The following is a 20,408-nucleotide window of genomic DNA, read 5'->3' as shown; positions in this document are numbered from 1 at the left end:
ATATCTCAAGCAACTATGCTACCGCGTTCCCCCTTCATGCTGTAGTGCTTAATGAATTAAACTGCGGGATAACTTTACGTTTACCTTTACATTAAAATTGAAATTATGGAGAGAGTGACTTGGTACTGCAGGCATAAAAAGGCTTTTTACATTAACCTCTGAAGATAAGTGTGCATGAAGCACTGAAGTGACAATTGCCAAAGCAGTGCAAGAAAACCCTGTCTCAGGGACACTTTGTCCGTCGTGAGTCTCACATGGGCTACTCTCTAATGGAATCCGGGCCGCCACGATGTGGCGACTAACCGCGTGAATTGTGGTGAGGCCTGTCGAAATTAGAAATAATTTTTAATGTTGCACGTGTATCAAATGCTGAGGCCTTGCACAGCGGTGGTGAGTCATGTCTTAGAAGAAAACAAGCAGAAGAATATTAGTAATGATAAATTAGTGGAATGTGGGAGGAAGGGTTGGTGGGTCTTTTGCGATAGGAATGCCATCCTGACACTTATCTAAATTAGAAAATGAGGAAAACCACGAAGAACTTCAGTCAGTATAGGTGGTTCTTCCGTCGAAAATTGACCACACCCAAGTGCAAATGAGACACCTCGTCACTGAGACAAACCTGTTTCTTGTTGAAGTAAATTGCATCCAATGAAATAAGCATGTTGTGACCGATGAATGACAAGGAATACCGAGAGAGGCATTCTAGTGGCTTGCTTTAAGAAACTATTGTTGCTGTAATGCTATGCCACGTCACCTTCGTAATAATTCTGAATTTTTAATCACAAATAACATCAACACTGTTGGAATGAACTCTGAGAAGAGAATGTCACAGGCCCTAAAACTTCCTGTGATTTTGCGTGCCTCTGAAATATATGCATCTTTGAACACCATTTGGAGGAAGGAACGTGAAACTTGAACTTTGCGATCATTCAAGGTCTGCATGTACTTTTCTGTTTGACGGTGTTCACTGATACACAGAGGAGAATATTCTTATTATGCAATGGATAATCGACCGCCTCTGTTGTGTTGGGGTCAGAGTTTCTGGCTACAGATCCAGAGATCCGGGTTCGATTCCCGGCGCTACTAGATTTTCTGAGAAGTAGTGGGTCTGGAACGGGGTCCACTCAACCGAGTGAGGATAACTGAGGAGCTATTTCAAGGAAATAGCGGCTTTTGTCTAGAAAACCGAAATTAACGACCGTGGGGATTCGTTGCGCTGACCACGCGACACCCTCTGCCCGCTAAAGTTGGCACTAACTTCGCCGACAAGCGGCGGTCGCTCGGTCGGTATAGTTCGCTTGCGGGCTAAAACCACGGAGTTTGTTTTGTTTTGCAATGGATAAGCATTATATATACAGATTGTATTTGAACTGCCTTATTTGTCACTAGTTGTGAACACGGCGCCTGCGCGAACTCCTGAGGTTACATCGCACAGATATCATGTGTTAGAATATGCGTATACTTATTAGCTGAAATATTAAGCGAAGGTAAATTTTAATTTGTACCATTAGTAACGGTAAGTTCTCGTAGTCTCTCTCTCTGTAAATTTAAACATTAGAGCTCAAAGACCTTCTCAGACCTTCTTGTTCTTCCTTACCTGGTCGACAGTAAGAGTCATCCGGAGGTTCAGACTCACTAACTTGCTGAAGCAGGGCACGAGGCCCATCAGCACGTTCGGGTTCATGTGTCTCAGGTACGAAACGTTCAGCTTCCTCAGGTTCTGAAAAAACAAGTTTCCTTCTCAACCGAAATCAGAATTATAACCGTACATTCTGAAACTGTTGAGTTCAGTAACCGGATGTATCATTCAATTCAATAATTCAATCACACAAAATCTATATGGCGCCACATCCGAGAAGACGAAATTTTTCTAAATATAACGGAATTTTCATTCACTCATAAATATCAGATTTTTCAAGATCCTTATCTGAGCACTTACCCGCTCTTTAGTCCCGTCACAGCTAAAATATATACAAAATTCGGTACACACTTGATGGCCTATTCCCTGCCCCACTTTTCTATGCAATGCGAGATGCATATCGCCTTCCGTCGGTTGGACGCAGTTCCAAACTACTATGCTTGATATGAGTTATACGTATATGTAACTATTTTATTCTCGCCTTCCTCGCTCAAGTTAAATGGCATTCCTTCTTTTCAACATCGACCATTACTGAACTGGACGTGAAACCAGCAGCTCTCTCTTTAGAATGTTGTGGGTGGAATTTGAAATCAACTACGAGTACTTTTCCTTAAGAGAGGGACTCGGGATGGAACCTTGTATCCCTTCGAAGTCTTGTGCACAGTCCACCCGTCCTCTAGAATCCGTCCAACTGCAGGTTTCACGTCATTTTCATGCGGGTTCCTCTTCTACCCTGACATGATGGCAACCTTCGTAACATGAGCTAACCTTTGGGCACTAGTTCCACTAACAAAACAAGAAAAAAATATCCATATAAACACATGCAAGGAAATATTTATTTTGTTAGTTGAAGCTGATTTTCCAGCGTGAGAGAAATACTGTCGAGGTTTTGCTCAACGAAGTGCTGAGGTTTTCTTTGTTTCATCAGTACTCTTTACATATCAGACATGTTTCAGTTGAAATGGCATCATCCATATTCACAAACAGCACCAGTGGGCAGAAGAGAATTCTCATGATGTAATTCATTCTAAACACCAGCAGCAGTTCAACATTAATATGTAGGCAGAGATTGTTGGTGTTTAGTTGGTTGGCCCGCAAGTTTTTCCACGCCGGCTTACAGGCAACCACTACCGAGATTTCCTCTTACATGATTTGTCAAAGCTACTGGAAGGTGTTCCACTGGCAGTCAGAACACGAATGTGGTACGTGCATGATGGTGCTCCGTGCTGTGCGACATGTTCTCCACAACACGTATTATGACTGATGGTTAGGTGCAGGAGGACCCACTGCATGGCCTCCAGGGTCACCAGATTTACAGGGTTTGTCCGAAAAGTAATGTCAGTTATTTTATTGTGAAGTGACTATACGTCGCAGCACTCTCAGACCGGTTGGGCTCGGTGGAGGGGGAAGTCAGCTTATGAACCCGCGGTCGCTTAGTCGTCTCCGAACTTCCTGAGAGTGACGAAAGGCTTTTCCGTGAAACTCGTTTTTGTCTCCCGTGCAAGCCGCAATGCAGCGCTCCTTGGAACAAAGGATTGCCATCAAGTTTTGTGTGAAACTTGGCAAGTCTGCAGTGGAAACTTTTCCCATGATAAAGACGGCCTTCGGTGACGATTGTTTGTCGAAATGTCAGGTCTACCGGTGGCACAAGGCCTTTTTAGAAGGCCGTGAATAGGTCGGCGATGAAGCCCGCGCTGGACGGCCATCAACAAGCACCACCGACGAAAATGTGAGTTTGTACTACATGGTACAACCATCAACGCCAAATTCTACGTGGAAGTGCTAAAGAGACCCAAAAGAAGGGTTTATCGCATCCGGCCCGACATCGCGGACGATTGGAAACTTCACCATGACAATGCGCCAGCCGACACCGCCTTCCTCGTGACCCGCTTCCTGACCGATTCAAAGGTGCCAACGGTTCCCCAGCCGCCCTACAGTCCTGACGTGGCTCCCCAGACTTCTTTTTGTTTCCGCGCTTGAAAACTCCCATGAAAGGACATCATTTTGGGACAGTTGACGAAGTCAAAGAGGCTTGCTCCAAGGCTCTGAAGGACATTCCGGAGGACGCCTGCCATGACGCCTTCGATGCCTAGAAATCTCGCTGGAATCGATGTATCGACGCAGAAGAAGCCTATTTTGAAGCCTTTTAATGTGTTGCACCGATCTAATCCATAAAAGTTCTTTAATCGACTCACTGACATTACTTTTCGGACAAACCCTGTAATTCCTCTGGATTTTTACCTATGGGGCCCCTAAAAGCCCCTTTGTGTATGCAGCTCCTTTTAACAACGAAGAGGCATTGAGGATGCCTGTCAGACTATCTGTAACTTCCCCAATATCTTTGAGCGGATGCTGCGGTCCATAATGAGAAGTATCCAGACATGCGTTGAATCTCATGGCGGATAGTTTGAGCTTTAAGTACAAATAACTCTTTCATCTGTAACTCAAAAATTAAATGTTCCCAGACACGTGCTGATAGAGATAATTTTCTTGTTTTGGTACATGGAAAACGCATAAAATACTTGTCCACGCCTTTCAGTTGCACTCTGTATATCGCTGGGGACCAACGGATGGCATAGTGTAGCGAATTTAATGCTTAGATTTCAATATTTGTCAGCAAAGCTTGTTTTCTGTTGCAATTTTTTTTTTGCAATCGTTGAAACATCTAACTAAGAAAGCTCAGGATATTTTTTTAATGCTAGTGGGGTGGGACTAAGTCCCTTGTACTGCGGCCGCTTCTGGCCTATTGTACCAGCCCAAGATGATAGGTGGGGGTGATTGTGGAACAATTGGTGGAATGAAGATTGGCAGGGGAAACTGAAGCACTCGGAGAAAACCTGCCCCAGCTCCACTTTGTCCACCACAAATCCCACTTGACCAGACGCGGGATCGAACCCGGGCCGCCGCGGTGGGAAGCCAGCGACTAACCGCTTGAGCGATGGCGCGGCCTTCTAAGCTCAGGATCTTACTTCAAAATCTAAACACCGTAGTGATTACTATGTGCAATGAGGGATGAAAATTGGAGTATGATGATAAAAATAATACTCTATTAGATTGAGTCATAAAAAGAATTATAACCCACCAACACATAAAAGCATATTTAGCATACCATTTTAAAATTATTGAAAGAAAGAATAATATTGGCTGCAATTGCTCTATAAGTCAGCGAATTTCTCCTTGGTGTACTAAGCATCAACACATTATTTTTACATTAAGGATGTGTCAAGCTTTAGAGTCAGTAACGTCAAATTACTCATTTGCACGGTCTGAACATATGTTCCAATAAAGTTTTAGTTACTGTGGAAGTGGCCCTATTGCAAAATTAGCTTCGTTTCCCATACAGACCACAATTGTGTGTGAATTGTTTTCTTAGGCTGCTTATGTATTTAATTTATTCGAGATAATTACTTTATTTTTTTTAATGAAGATTGGTTCCCTGTTCCAAATTAAAGGAGGTCCAGGATTCAGTCCCAGTACCTGATACATTGACTACAATTCCCGTGATTTCTGTCAGTCCAAGTGGACAATGACGTGATATCGCCCCCAAATCGACCGACGACAGCTTGCTCCTACGTCTTTTACAATTCGTTTCTTGCTAATTACTCTGCCAATCGACGTTACGTATTTTGAGCTACTGACAGCGTCATTAAATAAAGTACAGAGGAATGATAAATGGGTGGCCATTTGCATGTCTGAGAAGTGTGGGACTTGCAGTATCTTGCGTTGTCCGGCTCTGAACAAAGGAATTACCGCATCTTCGGTCTCTCGACTTAGTTCCGAACGTCTGCTTGTACGCCCTTGATCGAATTGATGAGTGCACTTACATTTCAGACAGGAGACACACATCACATTCCTTGGGACTGATCGGGGTGCTATTTTTTAAGTTCATGCATGGAAAACGGATTTTTCTAACAAAACGCTCCCATTCGATCTGGCGAATTGCGACATCGTCTTTGGGTTCCAACGAAGTATTTCTTACTAATTCTTGCTACAGTATCAGTACTGGGAGTGGATGCGTTTCATGTTCTGCGTTGTTACTGGTACCGTCAGTACGGTGGCACATACTGCAACTCTCACAAATGTAAACAAACTTTGAATTTATAAAGTAAATTCTGCGGTGAGGCTAGGACACGTACATTTAAACAAATGTTTTAATTGATCCTGTTAATTTTGATATAGGTGCTCACGTATATAGAAGTATATTGGATAATGACACTGTATTGTTTCATGGATGGTTTACCAACGTTACGGATGAATCTGCTGCCTCCATCTCCAGGGAAAAATTGTTTCTCCGGAGGATCCCTCTGAAACATTGATAATGAAGTAATTGGCGATGTATCAGTTGATCAGTTGATGATAACCCGTGAGGCCGAAACACATGGCGGTTTTAAATAAACATGAGTTACTTTTGAAGTTGTGTCGATGACCAATTAAAGCAATAGGCCTATCGAATTTTAATTATCTTGAACTGACTCTGCTGGCCGATGTTTTCGCCTCTTCCACAGTCCCGCCTTGTAAATCCACGATGGTACCACAGACTAGTCCATGACAGCCTTCTTCCATATCCTTTTCAATTCATCATTCACTAATCACGTTATCATTCGGAGCTACATGATCCGAAACACAGACAGAGCCGCTGAAGAAGTCACAGTTAAATGAACGGACACCTTGCATTGTGGCAGATAATGTAAATGTTTCGGAATGGCCTTTCGGAAGAATATTTGTATCATGGAGATGGACGTCGAAGATTCATCCGAAATGTTGGTGAAGCACCAACGGAACTACACGGTGTCATAATTCAGTGAACATCTGTATACACATACGAATATGTACGTATATTGTCACACACGCATGCGCACAAACAGCTGCTGCTACAAGAAAGGGAAAATTCGCTCTTTTCAAAAATACGAACGTGTCTCTTTAGTGGGGTTGTCCTTGTGATTTGGGTGACCTAGGGTAAGAAACATTCCAGTAATCAAATATATTTTTTTATTAAATGGTCTTTAGTTACTGTTTATAGGAAAGTTATGACCTTGTCATTGGTAAGTCAGACTTTGTACTTTAGGTAAAGTTGTCCCCCCTGCTCAGCTAATTAATCACTACGCCATGAAGGCATATAGGTGAGTGGATTCATTTTTTTTTTCCTTGGCACTACAGCCCCAGTGGGCCTAGGCCTACCTCCATGAACTTCTCCGTTCACTTCGGTTTTTCTAGATCTTAGACATTCGGTAGGACTCCTTGGGCGGGTGATCAGCTCGTCGCAAGGCCTCTACCTGTAGACAAACACAGAAAAACGCACACAAACATCCATGCCCTGAGTGGGATTCGAACCCACGATCTCGGTTTCCAAGTTCGGCTACCGTGACCGGCGGAATGGATTCATAGATCCACATTTTCTTGACCTCGGCACCAGTTGGAGGTGAGTGGCCAGCTTCACGCTCCGGTCGCTTTACCCCCGAGGGAAGATCCTCCGGTACTCATTGTATAGGAGGTTGCATGGACCCCAGAGCCGGTTTGGGCGAATTGGAGGAGTGAAAGTTCTTGCCTCACCTGGACTGGAACTCCGACTTCTCCGTCCTCCAGCCCGTAGCCAGTCTCTATACCGACTGAGCTATAACTTTGTACTTTATGGGAAGTAAAATCCCAGTTACCGAATCGCTTATTTCATTAATTGGACTCGCGAACTTCCTTGTGTTTCGGATTATGCCCGCCATCTTAGGTGTGCGCGACGGAAATACCTTCAGATTTCTTTTCCGCTTCTGCGGTTACATGGACTGGGTTTGCTATTGTCAGCGTGCCTTCTAATGTTCAGGTTTAGGCCTTCCTGAAATTTTCTTACCTCGAGATATCGGGCCGTAAACGAAAAATAAAAACTGATAACTGTCTTCTCTCCGCACATGTTTTGTTTAATCTCTACTCCTGCAATTCGAGAAACTTGCGATGTTTGCTTTGCTAAAGTGTGGAGCCTATCTGCAGACGTTTGTGGATTCGTCTTTCTTTTGCTAACCTGTCATAAGCCACTCATATTGGAGTTGGTCTGGCGTAATATTCTGATATATCTCCTTCAAAATTTCAGTGAAATTCTCCCAGATTAAAGTGTCCCATTAAGTTACGTACTGTCTGTAAGAAATGTTTTGGACACCCCTCGGTATTTCATTTTAGCCCTGTAAATTTTTCGGTCCTCGGTTTATGAATCCATCTTTCCTACACCATCCATGGAGTCAATAAATTCTTATGCAGTAAACCTACTGGTAGCGCCACTAAACAGGGAAATATGGAAACAACTAATGAATTATTCATTATCATTCTTCCAGCGTCAACATTAACTCGCAAATCAACCAGCTGGCGCTGAAACACCTGTAGTCGTTTTTCCGACTCTTAACTGTCATTCGGGATGTGCGTAGTTTTTCAAACATTCATACAATGCTTTATCTTATCTACCAGCAATATAAAAGTCATCAGCTCAAAGAAACATTCTTATTAAAAAGTTAATTAAAAAATAATCCATGTATGTGAATTGCACTGCTACAAAGAAGAATGAAATGAACCTGCCGTAGACCAACTGTAATCAATTACATCAATTATAACCACTAATACAAAGGCTAACCGCCTCTGTGGTCTAGTGGTCAGAGTTCCTGGCAACAGATCCAGAGCACCGGGTTCGGTTTCAGGCGCTACTAGATTTTCTGAGTAGTAGTGGATCTGGAACGCGGTCCCCTCAGCCTCGTGAGGATAATTGAGGAGCTATTTCAAAGAAATAGCGGCTCCGGTCTAGAAAACCGAAATTAAGGGCCGTGGGGATTCGTTGCGCTGATAACATGACACCATCTATCAGCAAATTTAGCACTAAATTCGCTGATAAGCGGCGATCGCTCGGTCGGTATAGTTCGCTTGCGGACTAAAATCAAGGAGTTTGTTTTGTTGTTATTTGTAATACAGAGGATAACCCGAGAAATTCTTGCTGTAATTTCTACAATGCGAAGCGGCTATTTTAAGTTGTCAGTGCTGTCACATATTTATGGGTAAATTATAGAATATTCTAGAAAGAACTCCGAATTTTAGTTATAATTATTTACTTGCTGCTTTGATATAAAAATTTCTATTACCCAAAACTACTATGGAGTCTCTTAAATTTTATAACCAATAAAGCAATTCAATGATAGCAGCATTGACAGCCCTACGAACATCGAAACGGAATTTCTCTTCACTCCACACCCGAACGAGCACGTCCGCAGACATCGCAATAATAGTCGTTGAAATCTTTCAGAGCAAATCGGGGAAAGACTCTACCTTTTCTCTATACACGAGGAGACGTCCATGGGCATTAAGTCATGACTCTTTGGGGGCCAATTAACCGGCCCTCCCCTGCCGATCCAATGACCAGGAAATTTTTCGCCAAGAACAGTGGTTACAACAGCACCGAAATGAGCTGTTGATGGGGCCATCAACATCAGCTGTCAGCAGCTGAAGATGGCGGCTTCATTTTCAGCATTGCACACACTTCTCTGTACGAACGTTTTCTTGGACGATTAAATGGCCACCACAGAACCCTGACTTATCCATGGACTTCTCCTGCAGACATCGTGGATAGCGAAAGGGTAGAATCTCTTCCCAATTTCAGTCGAAATATTTCAACAGCTGTCGTGCGGTGCTTGTGAATGTGCCATCTCGGATGTGGGGTGAAGCGGAATTCCGTTTCGACGTATGTATAATTCTCAGTGATGTTCAAATTGAATTGTACTGAATGATAATAAAACTTCATAATATTTTCTAATAGTTTTGGTAATAAAAAATTGTTATATAAAAGCAGTTAGTAAGTATTTATAACTAGAACTCAGGAATTCTTTCTCGGACACTCTGTATACATGTGAACTCTCTGAGGATTTTAAATGCAGGGAAGACTTCCCTCCTCATGTTTCACTGCTACGTAATTTAGGCAAAATGACAATAGATATCACTTGCTGTCAAACAGCGAGTTTGTAGAGGTCGAAATTTTGGACATTTTGTACCAGTACCACTGCCACTGATTATAACGGATGAAGTAGTGGCTGAAGAAAACAGCAGCTATCAGTAGTGACTGAACAAAGTAACATCGCAGCCAATCATAATTCAGGGGCATGAATCTGAAGTGACAATCTGCAACAGTTCAGAATATAATGTAGCTTGTTGTGGCATATATCTTACCAGTCAGTACGGATACTAATCGTATTCGTATGAGCTATTAAGAATGCCATCTTCTAGACTGTAGTTTGGTAGATTAAACAAATGTGGCAGCTGTTTCCTCCGAAATAAAGCTACGTATCTACCAGACTACGCGATGCTACAACCCAGAAGACCGCTGTCATATTATCGTANCACAGAACTCTAGTGGTAGCGGCGAGTGTGAGGAGTGTTTTTGATACTTAAAATGGCGACGTTTTCGTTACAAGAACAGCGAGTAATCATTCGTTTTCTCCACTTGCGTGGTGCGACACCCATTGAAATTCATCGCCAGTTGAGTGAGACATGTGGTGATGGTGTCATAAATGTGAGAAATATGCGTTCGTGGGCGCGACAGTTCAAAGAAGGCCGAACGTCGTGTGACAACGAACCAAAACAATCTCGGCCTCGCACCAGCCGGTCTGACAACATGGTCGAGCGAGTTGAGAAAGTTGTTTTGGAGGATCGCCGATTGAGTGTGGAAAACATCGCCCCCAAAGTTGGCATTTCCGTGGGATCTGTGCACAAAATCCTGCATGAAGACCTGCGAATGCGGAAAGTGTCCTCCAGGTGGGTTCCACGAATTTTGGCGGATGACCACAAGGCTGCACGCATGGCAATGATGAAGGCATGAATGGGACTTTCTTTTCATCAACTGTGACAATGGATGAGACATGGATGTCGTTTTTCAATCCGCTATTGCATCAGCAATTTTCCAGTGGTCAAAACAGACTCCTACAGAAGCGTTCGCAGCGGCCATTGAATCATGGCGTCGACATTGTGAAAAATGTGTACGGCTGCAGGGAGATTACGTTGAAAAGTGACAGAAGTTTCAAATTTTTTGTATGATTATTGTGTGAGAAAAAAAATCGGAGACCTTAGAACTTGAACGCACAACGTATAGAAATATCGAGATTCCCTCCACCTTCTGTACTGTTAGAGAGTTCGCCAGCGGCTGACGACCGAGGGCGTTAAAGAATCTAGGAGAAATTTCCAGAAGAACCACGCCTATAGAAAGCAATGGGATTCTCAAGAGGGCGGTCTGAGTTGAGAGGAAGAGTAATGCTGACGTGTGTAGAACCAGCTGCTAAGCGGGAAGTGCTGCGAAACATGAGTTAATCCGTGCAGCCTGGTAGCAAGTCAGCGGTTTATCTAAAGCAGCTCGCAGTTCAGTGAAATTTCGAATTTGAGTAGAGGACAGTGCAATGGCACTACAGTGAAACAACACGTGGACAAAGCGAAATTGGCATTAAGGTCATAAATGGTGACGTTCGGTTAGATAACAGCCGATTCAAATAACGAAAGGCATTGCAATATATTTCTTCCCCTTAGCGCTACAACCATATTAGATAGCTGAACTTTTAATTTCAGAATTTTCCTAAATCTGGTTCAGACAAATGGTTGGATTACTTGGACGGGCGATCATTCAACACGAACCATGAAAACTTAGATGAAAAATCAGAAAGAAAGGAAATTATTGTGTCACAAGCAGAATTCGAACTAGCGAATATTTAAATAGTTTCAGATTTTCCGAAGGTTATATTGCACGGCCACTGAAATCTGCATTAAAAAGTTAACTGTTTATATTTTAGATTGTATCCTCGAGATCATGGAGAATTGCGTAATCCCCCACATGTAATATCTACTTGCTTTTTGGTACAATGATATTATTTTGGGCCTGTAACTTGAAGGGCCATGAAATAGTGGTTATACCTTCATCAAGATGTGTGCGAAAAATGAGTACACACATTATGCGTGTATGCACAGAATGAATTATTCTATCCATGAAAAGCCTAATACAGAGGCAGCCATCTCGATAGTTTCTGCTTACTTCGCCCTTCTATAGCTGCTGCACATTTTCAATTGTGTGGTCTGTATGTATTTAAAAAGTAAAACAGTCGTCAGACATGGGGTTTTAAACTGTATAATTTCAGCGGTACAGGCCTAGCGGATATGCATGTTATTCTAAGCCTGTGTATGAAGTTGCTCTATATTCCGTAAAGGTTATCAACTGAAATACGATTATGCAAAAAGCAACACACGCTTTGTGCCACACGAAAAGACACGACATTCTGAGACAGTATGTTAATATCTCTCCAGGCTTGGGAAACATTAGAAATGAAAACACACACAGTAACATCCGCTCTGTATATTTACCTTGCAGCGGATGGACAAAAGTCGAAAGGCGATGAGAATGTCTCCGATGCCATGAGAGGACCAGTTTGTGAGGAGAGGGGTGAGGAGAACGTGCAAGTGATGGCGCCGTAGGTGTCTCACGTGTTTCACTTCCTCCAGCATGTCCTCTAGTAGCTGCGGAGCTGTTGCACGAAACAGTAAACAAGCAAGCACCAAACAGGGTTCAGAATACATACAAAACTGAGTTAATAACACAAATATGGGGAAAGATGGGGAGTCATTGGGTTACCCGTTTATGGAAAAACACACTACAGACAATTCAGAACCTAAGGTCCCATGTACTGAATTGTTTGTGGACTAAAACATCAACACACTCAGTTGAGAATAATTGAAGAAGAGTTTACTGTACTGGAATTATGAGTAGGAGATGGTAAATTAGAGTTTGCTTTATATCCCAGACTTCTCTGTACTCGTTTATTCCACTGCTGAGATTTGGGGACAAATGCAGGTATATGTCATAACCTGGGCAACTCAGCATGCATGCTGATGTTTTATACTTACCCGAACAATAGGTAATTCATTATCACACTCCTAACCACAGCTAGTGAAATTAATGCCTCATTCACTTACCGTCAGACTCATAATTTTAGTTCAGTAGCAGAATTTCAAGAAATTCTGTGCTGCTGCAGAATCAGTAGCTTTATGAATGCCATGAAAATACCCAGTCTTTAGACTCTATATGAGCTAGTTCAATCTAGCTCTTACCTTTGCTCCCAGACCTCCAGTGTAACCAAGTTTCTGCAATAATGTGTTCATTGACTTTAGTGTTGCCCCAAATTTAGAATTTCGCATGGTTGCTATGTTGAAATCTGAGTTGAAAATTAAAACTCCCGTGTGCATTGTCATGAGAACTTCCATGATCCTGCAGATATTCATGAAATTTGGCCATCTCCTTTGAAAATAATTAGCAGATCACATAAAATTTCAGCTCCTTGTAAATGAGTTTTCTCCTTGCCAAACTGAAAACCCATGAATGTTATGATCTCCACGTATAATAAATTTTCCATGCATTTTTTGCGCTTTAATTATGTTGTTGGTTGTTAATTTTCGTCAGAACTGGTCTTCATTCTTTTCATAAGATTGAAATGCCACTTAAAATATAAGGTAAGGCAACGTAAAATTCTTCCTGTGCTTAAATATTTAAGCATAGTGCTACGAAGAAGTGGAGGAGAGTGGAGGTATAGGTCCATACACTATTAACTAGACGTAGGTGAGTGGTCAACTTCACACCTCGAACACTTTAAGTCTCCGGAGGAAGGGTCTCGTGTATCCATTTGATAGGAGGCTGAACGGACGCGGTACCGGTCTGTACGGTGTGGAGAAGGGAGAAATCTCTTTCCCCTGTCTGGAATCGAATCCTGATTCCTGGTAGTTCAGTCCGTATTCTGTCGTTACACTGGTTGAACTATCCCAGCTCCTGCAAGTATCGTGTGTTATGACAGGAACGATCTGAATTACTAGGATAGTACATTGATTTAGGAAGCTTCTCTTAAAACAATTTCCAATTCATTCTTCATCTATCGTCCTACAATTCGGCGTGTGTAGTCAAGACACTGACGGCGTCTTAAAACTCTTCACTCCCCAAATACGGGAAAGACTTAACATCTGCCATAATATACGTCCTGCCCTCTGCCAATTTAGCAAGGTCTATAAGGCCAAAATCACGCCATTTACCGAGCTCTTCTTTTCATCCGAAAATAAAATCAGGGATATCAACTCTTGTGCACAGGCTCCCTAAGTGCCTTGCAGTCTCCATGGGGACCTACTGGACTCTTCTGCCTTTTCGTAGATTTTGCTGCAAGTGTTCCCTCTCCATAAGGCACGGAAGACTATTGCATTTTGTTTAACGCACAGCCACACAGGTCTGCCCCATGCAGCCGTTCAAGAAGCTGCCCTATTCGGTACTTACATCAGACCGAACCTTCTATAGTGATGTTCGTGCCTTTATTCTTCACGCCGTTACGTCGTCCTGGCAAGACAATGGACACAGAGAGTGAACCTCAAACCGCCAATGCAATTGTCGCTTTCGTACCACAACTCCGACAGGACTGAGGAGGACATCATGGTGCCGTTTCGAATTGGTCACACTCGTCTTACAAAAGGCCGCCTCCTTGTGAGCAGTATGAAATTCACCTTGCCATTTTACATATCATACGAGAATGCTCGCTTTATGAAACAGAACGCCAAACTGCCGTCATGACGAGTTGCTGGACTTTTCATGAGATAATCTCCGTTATGTGTCTAACGGTGTGGCGTTCCATCATGGAATGAGGTTGAATGGGTTTACTGAATGCCCTGTTTTCTTCTTCTTCTTCTGAAACAATTTACATTTATTGTTATTTCAAGCATTCATTGGCCAATGTACACGCTCTTCTTTTTTTTTTTTGTTGGTATTTTTCAACTCCAGATTTTCTGTTGTTGAGGTCTACATACATTTATTGATTTGATTGTATTCTCTTTTCCTATTTGAGCAATCTGTATTTTCTGTTGTTTCTTTTAGATCTATATGGCCTTCATAAAGCATATTTTAAAATCACTTTTAAGCGAATGCTTATATAAGTTCCTCTTTTACACCTTCACACTCTTCAGCCAGACCATTATTCAGTTTGGCAAGTGTGTAGTGTTTTTTTATTAAATATCGGGTTTAGTTAAAATTGTATTAAGNAGCATATTTTAAAATCACTTTTAAGCGAATGCTTATATAAGTTCCTTTTTTACACCTTCACACTCTTTAGCCAGACCATTATTCAGTTTGACAAGTGTGTAGTGTTTTTATTAAATATTGGGTTTAGTTAAAATTGTATTAATCTTACTTTTATTCAGGCATTGTGAGCCTTAGCAGCTGACAATCTAAACCCACTCACACAGGTTGTGAATGTGATATAAGCCTTTGATTTTTTCTGTTACAAATATAGATTTCTGTTTATAAATCAGGCTACATTAATAATTTGAACGCCGAATCAGGTATGGCTTTTGGTTTTCAAAGTTATTTTTCCATGATCAGACTAAAATCTATGGCTTTTGCATCCGTGAACGCTTTCAGAAAAGTTCCTTCTCTACTTATTGGCAGTTCTGCATTTTCTGGAACGCAATTTTCTCATCGGAAATGGAGTTGGAGAAGGAGGAGCCAGGTCGTAACGCACGCCACTTCAAGTCGCCTGATACTGCAGCATCTAGGATTCCGACAGAACACGTGATCGCAGTGACAGCTGTGCCAATTGGTGACTCCACTTAGAACCCGAGTTACAGTAATTTTGACTATGAATGCTGGTCAGTAAAATGTGCCCGATTGTGTTTCTGCATTGGTACGGCGTAATTAAACGACACTGGTGAAAACATTTACAGAAGCTTGTGACTTATGAAGTCCGATATACGAACTCAACATTTTAGTTCCGTTTTCATCTAGGTCAGAGGAGTCATACGTTAGCGGTTCTTATGGTTCAAATGCAGGATCGCCGCATGTCCATGGGCAAACAGTTGACTTGTGCAGTGTTATTGAGTTAAGTGACTGAAATGGAATCTTGTATGGTGAATACTAATATAACATATCCAAGAATTCTGTGACACGTAGTTCATTTGAGAGTGTGCTGCTGAAGATTAGGCCATATAAGTATGCAAGGTACGTATATAAATTATAATATAAAGTTCTGGGTACAACGCTGTAGAGTTGTATCACGTGTTTAAGTTACGTGAAATTCAATATCGGATTAATTATGTGAAGCCAGTTACCCTTAAATAGTTAGCAAATGCTGTTTCTGGTGCGAAAGAAGAAGAAAATGAAAAAGGAATGCGAACTGCTCAGAAGTTCAGGACTCAGTGGTTAAATGAACATTCGAACTCTCTGGACAATATATGAACGACGAATGGTGAGCACACTGTGGTTTTGGGAAATATGAAGCCAGGAAATTCGCTAGAAGAATGACGACGCCGCGAGCGTCATGACGCTCACTCGTCAAATTATGTGAGTTCATGTTATAGGCCTTAGCTTATTTAAAACTTTCTTTCTTTTAAATGAGTAATAAGAACATTAATCTCTTTAGCAACGCCATTATTGTGCAGAACATTAGGTACAAGCTGTGTTTGTTTCTAGCTTTGTATTTTTATTTTTATTTTTTTGCTTATTTGAACTTAAAGACGATGGCAGTATATCCCTCCGAAACACTTGCAATCTTCTACCAAGATACACAGCGTAACATCTCAGAAGATATATTCTTCAACATTTTAATTGCTCGCTAATGATCGCGAAGCACGTAATGATTTCTGTTCTTCGAAAGAGATCTGTTTTGTACTTCGGAGTTCTAATGATGAAGCAGCGAGGCGTAATATTAATTTAGGTGGTTGCATATGAATAATTATGGCATTGTCTAAGAAAATGCTTTAATTTCCATTACGGACTTCTGTGGGGTAGAGTGTGGCAAAATAATGGTTTGTTGATGAGAACATAAGAGCAACGCTCTTTGATAATTAAATATTTCAAGCAGCGCCATTTTTCCGCAGACACATGCGATATTCGTTGTACATTATAAATCCTTCATAGTTGTTTACTATCGAATATATAAATTATGATATTGTGAATGTAAGCACAATCTGGTAATAGAAGATAAAATTCATTACGTGAGGGTACAGGTGCTCTCAGACGCCTGCATAAATAACTATATATAGTTTTCTTTCTGATGATTCATTCATTCATCAGTAATCTGTCAAGACGACAGGTCCACAGTCTCTTCCAAAACAGTTCCTCCACTTGATGCGATCTAGAGCTTTCTCCTTCAAATGAAAATATCCTCTTCTGTCCCCAAGGTTATCCAGCATCTTCTTACGTCTTCTTCCTCGTCTTCTGGTCACTTCTATCCGCCCCTCTATCTTTCCTTCAATAACTTCTTTTAAAAGACAGTTACCGCGTAAGATATGACCAATCCAATTAGCCTTCCGTTTTCTTATTTCGTGTAGAATATTCCTCTGCTCACTGACTCTAAATAACACTTCTTTATTTCTCACATAATCGGTCCAACTGATCTTCTCCATCCTTCTCCAACACCACATTTCGAAACTTTCCAGGCGTTTCTGCTCTACTGCCCTAAGTGTTCATGTTTCAGCCCCATACAAAACAATTCTCCAAATGTAGCATTTTTCTGATGATATAATATTTAAATCAGGTTATTTGAGTTTACTATTAGTATCCGTGCTCTCTGGCAAATTCAGACGTTCTTTACATTGCACCATATTTTGCGAATCTGAAACTGTGAAATTGTTGTTGGGACGACAGTTATACCAAGTTAAATTCTACGAATCCTTATTCCAAGCAATGAAGTTAAAAAAAATTAAACTAGGAAAAACGGTAACTTATTCAGTCAATGCAACAGAAACTGTTCTGAGTGTAATTGTAAGTTGTAGATTCCCTGAGAGACAGAGCAGGCTTCTATATTTGCGGAACGCTGCTGAGATAAACACTCAGCAGAACATTCACCACAAGAACAATCTGAGTAACTCAACGCAACTGGAAATGTTCTGAGTGTAATTGTAAGTTGTAGATTCCCTGAGAGACAGAGCGGGCTTCTATATTTGCGGAACGCTGCTGAGATAAACAGTCAGCAGAACATTCACCACAAGAACAATCTGAGTAACTCAACGCAACTGGAAATGTTGAACTTGTGATATTACGTTGACATTGTACGAACTGTTAGTGGAATTGCTGACTTCAGCGACGTTTGCTGAACAAACCAATTGCATTTGTTTTAAAAGGTTAAAGACATATTGATATTCATTTTCTTTTTTACAAAAGAAAAACGTTATATTTTGTAACATTTGTACAAACGTAGTCAGAACAGTTTTAGCAACTCACGAAAATACAATTTATTACCCAGATATCATTATTGCTATAAGTGTAGGCAGCTGTTTTGATACCTCATTTGGCTCTTGTCTGTTGATTGATTAAAACGTAGAATTCAGAAATTACTCTATGCCGTTAACTGGTTTTGTCTCGGTCCTAAGGCGTGAGATAAACGAGAAGCCTGCTAGTGAAAGTTGGCTTTGTGTAACGAGACCACCATATCAGGTTTCTATCTTCTATGATTTATTTGAGGACTGAGGCAGAGCACTGGATTCTGCACAAAAATACTCTATGATAAATTGTTTTTAACACCTATCACCACAAAAGTTCGCATGGCCATTATTTTGTACGTATTGGCGTCAAAGAATTAAAACGTATGAATGAGAGGTGAATCTATACGATACCGTTCCTCTAGAATTTGAGAGTATCTGTTAATTGGCACAGAATTAATTAGGGCCGATAGCGTGTCTTTTGTTATAAACTTGGAATTCAAATATAAAGGGATAAATTTTCAGCAAGATTTTCGGCTTACTGTTAAATGCTATTGAAGTTCTTCGTCTTCTATAGGAAACCCTAGATTACCTTGATGTGTCTACACTCTTTACTTTGTGTGGTAGCTCTCGAAATTAATACATATGTTTTCTGGATATATATCGCTCGCCCAGCTTACAACTGTGATATCACACTTTGCATTTCTGCTGCATTTAAAATTACGTATTATGGACGAAAGCTTCTGATTATCTAACATGTGTTTAATAGTTGTGACAGCCTTTACCTTGCACCGCTCCTTCATAAATTCAAACCCATGATAAGCGTCCCCGGTGCCACATGACAGATTGATGTTCTGGATCTGCTCTTGCAAGAGGATGTGGAGGTGCCTCCGGTGAAGGGCCCGGCGCTCACCGATTACTTCCAGCATTTCCTCCAGCACGGCACCCGCTACAAGAGAGACACAGGACAGCGCACACGGTGGTGTTAACATAATTGCTTGGCTACTTCTGTGCAGTTTCGCATTGTGAAACAACTATATACTATTCGCAAACTCCGGAAATCTCCATTATATGATGCTATTCATTCGAAAAATTATTTCGTATGTAATTGCAGTGTATCACCGCGCGATGATCCACAAATATGGACATCGGAGTCTTAGTTTTGAGCTCTGCCGATCTCAAGTTAATGAATTTTGCCAGCATATCTAAATGTTTACACTTTGTTTTGCGCTGAGTTCCTTATTGTTTCTGTGCTGAAATATCATGTAGTTATGTATGTAGGAACTGTCAACATAGGAAATTTATCGGCTTATACGCTGCAAAATCCTATATCATTTAGAGGGTTTCTGTACCTCATGCGCTTCTTTCAGAACTGTGGCCTGTTACACTGACTGAAGAAGTCACTCATTCTCAATTATACAATATTCTTTGGAATTTATTAATTTAAATAATTTTATAGTTACAAAATTATCATTTATTTGTATTAATTGTTTATCCGGGGCACGCGGTAGCGAAGTTGGTTGAGGCACTATGCTACAAGCCGGAAGGTCGCGGGTTCAAGTCCCGATGAGGTCACTGGATTTTTTTTTCAATTGACCTAATCCTTCCGGCCGCACTATGGCCCTGGGGTTCACTCAGCCTCTAACAAAAATGAGTACCAGGAATTAATTAAATAATTTTCCTGGAGAGTAAAGCGCGGCCGGTGCGTAAGGATGACAACCTTACCGCTATCTTTGAGCCGATTGTCTAGATATTGTGGGACCCTCAACGTCTCATAACTCAATGGGCCTTAATGTCCTGTTACAGGGACAGCCTTACTTCTCTTTTTACTTTATTAATTTTTTAACGTTTCTTCAAGTTATCATCTGTCAGTTTAAAGGTAATAAACAAATTATTTATGTACACAGATTATGCATATTAAATACAGTATATAACGTTTTACTTCAACATTGTGCATGATCTCAGAGGCACGGAAATGGAATGTAAATGCGTTTATGTTATAAAATCAAGTTTCTGTGACATATAATGTACAGTTGTTGCATGACGGCAAAGTGAGTGTCCCTTAAAATGTCCTGTATGCACGTTTATGAATCTACACTTTGTTAAACAAACAGCGGGTGTCTGAAGACAGTGCGACTCATATGCCCTCAGGAAGTTTCGGAAAAGTCAATGGTATTTGCGTCACAAAGGCCGCGCCATAGCTCAAGCAGTTAGTCGCTGGCTTCCCACCGCGGCGGCCCGGGTTCGATCCCGGGTCTGGCCAAGTGGGATTTGTGATGGACAAAGTGGCACTGGGACGGGTTTTCTTCGAGTACTTCGGTTTCCCCTGCCAATCTTCATTCCACCAATTGCTCCACAATCACCCTCACCTATCATCTGGGTCTTGTACAATAGGCCAGAAGTGGCCGCAGTGCAAGGGACTTAGCCCCACCCCACTACCAATTAAAAAAATACTTCATGAAGGTTGTTGTTTTCCCGAATTCTCGGGTTATGCCGATTCATATTCTCAAAAAAACGAAACGTGCCTTCAACACTGCAGACGTTTTTGGACGCA

At 41.4% G+C, this 20,408-nt stretch overlaps 1 protein-coding gene across 3 annotated transcripts in view; it reads right to left on the bottom strand.

Moving 5' to 3' along the window:
* The window catches only part of LOC111866586, a 29,094-nt gene extending 10,297 nt beyond the window's left edge, over positions 1-18,797 (bottom strand). For 2 of the 3 annotated variants that reach the window (XM_023855674.2, XM_023855672.2), the window contains exons 1-2: positions 18,640-18,797; positions 1,598-1,720 (exon numbers count right to left, since the gene is read on the bottom strand). In XM_023855674.2, coding sequence (XP_023711442.1) covers positions 1,598-1,720; positions 18,640-18,783 — 267 coding nt within the window. In that variant the 5' untranslated portion in view covers positions 18,784-18,797. Of the gene's footprint in view, positions 1-1,597; positions 1,721-11,995; positions 12,157-18,639 lie in introns of all 3 variants that reach the window. The other variant, XM_023855673.2, reaches the window with a different exon arrangement.
* Between the last annotated feature and the right edge of the window lie 1,611 nt (positions 18,798-20,408).

This window comes from Cryptotermes secundus, unplaced genomic scaffold (assembly GCF_002891405.2).
Source record: "Cryptotermes secundus unplaced genomic scaffold, Csec_1.0 scaffold666, whole genome shotgun sequence".
Lineage (NCBI taxonomy): Eukaryota > Metazoa > Arthropoda > Insecta > Blattodea > Kalotermitidae > Cryptotermes > Cryptotermes secundus.
This window is presented reverse-complemented; position numbering and strand designations above follow the sequence as displayed.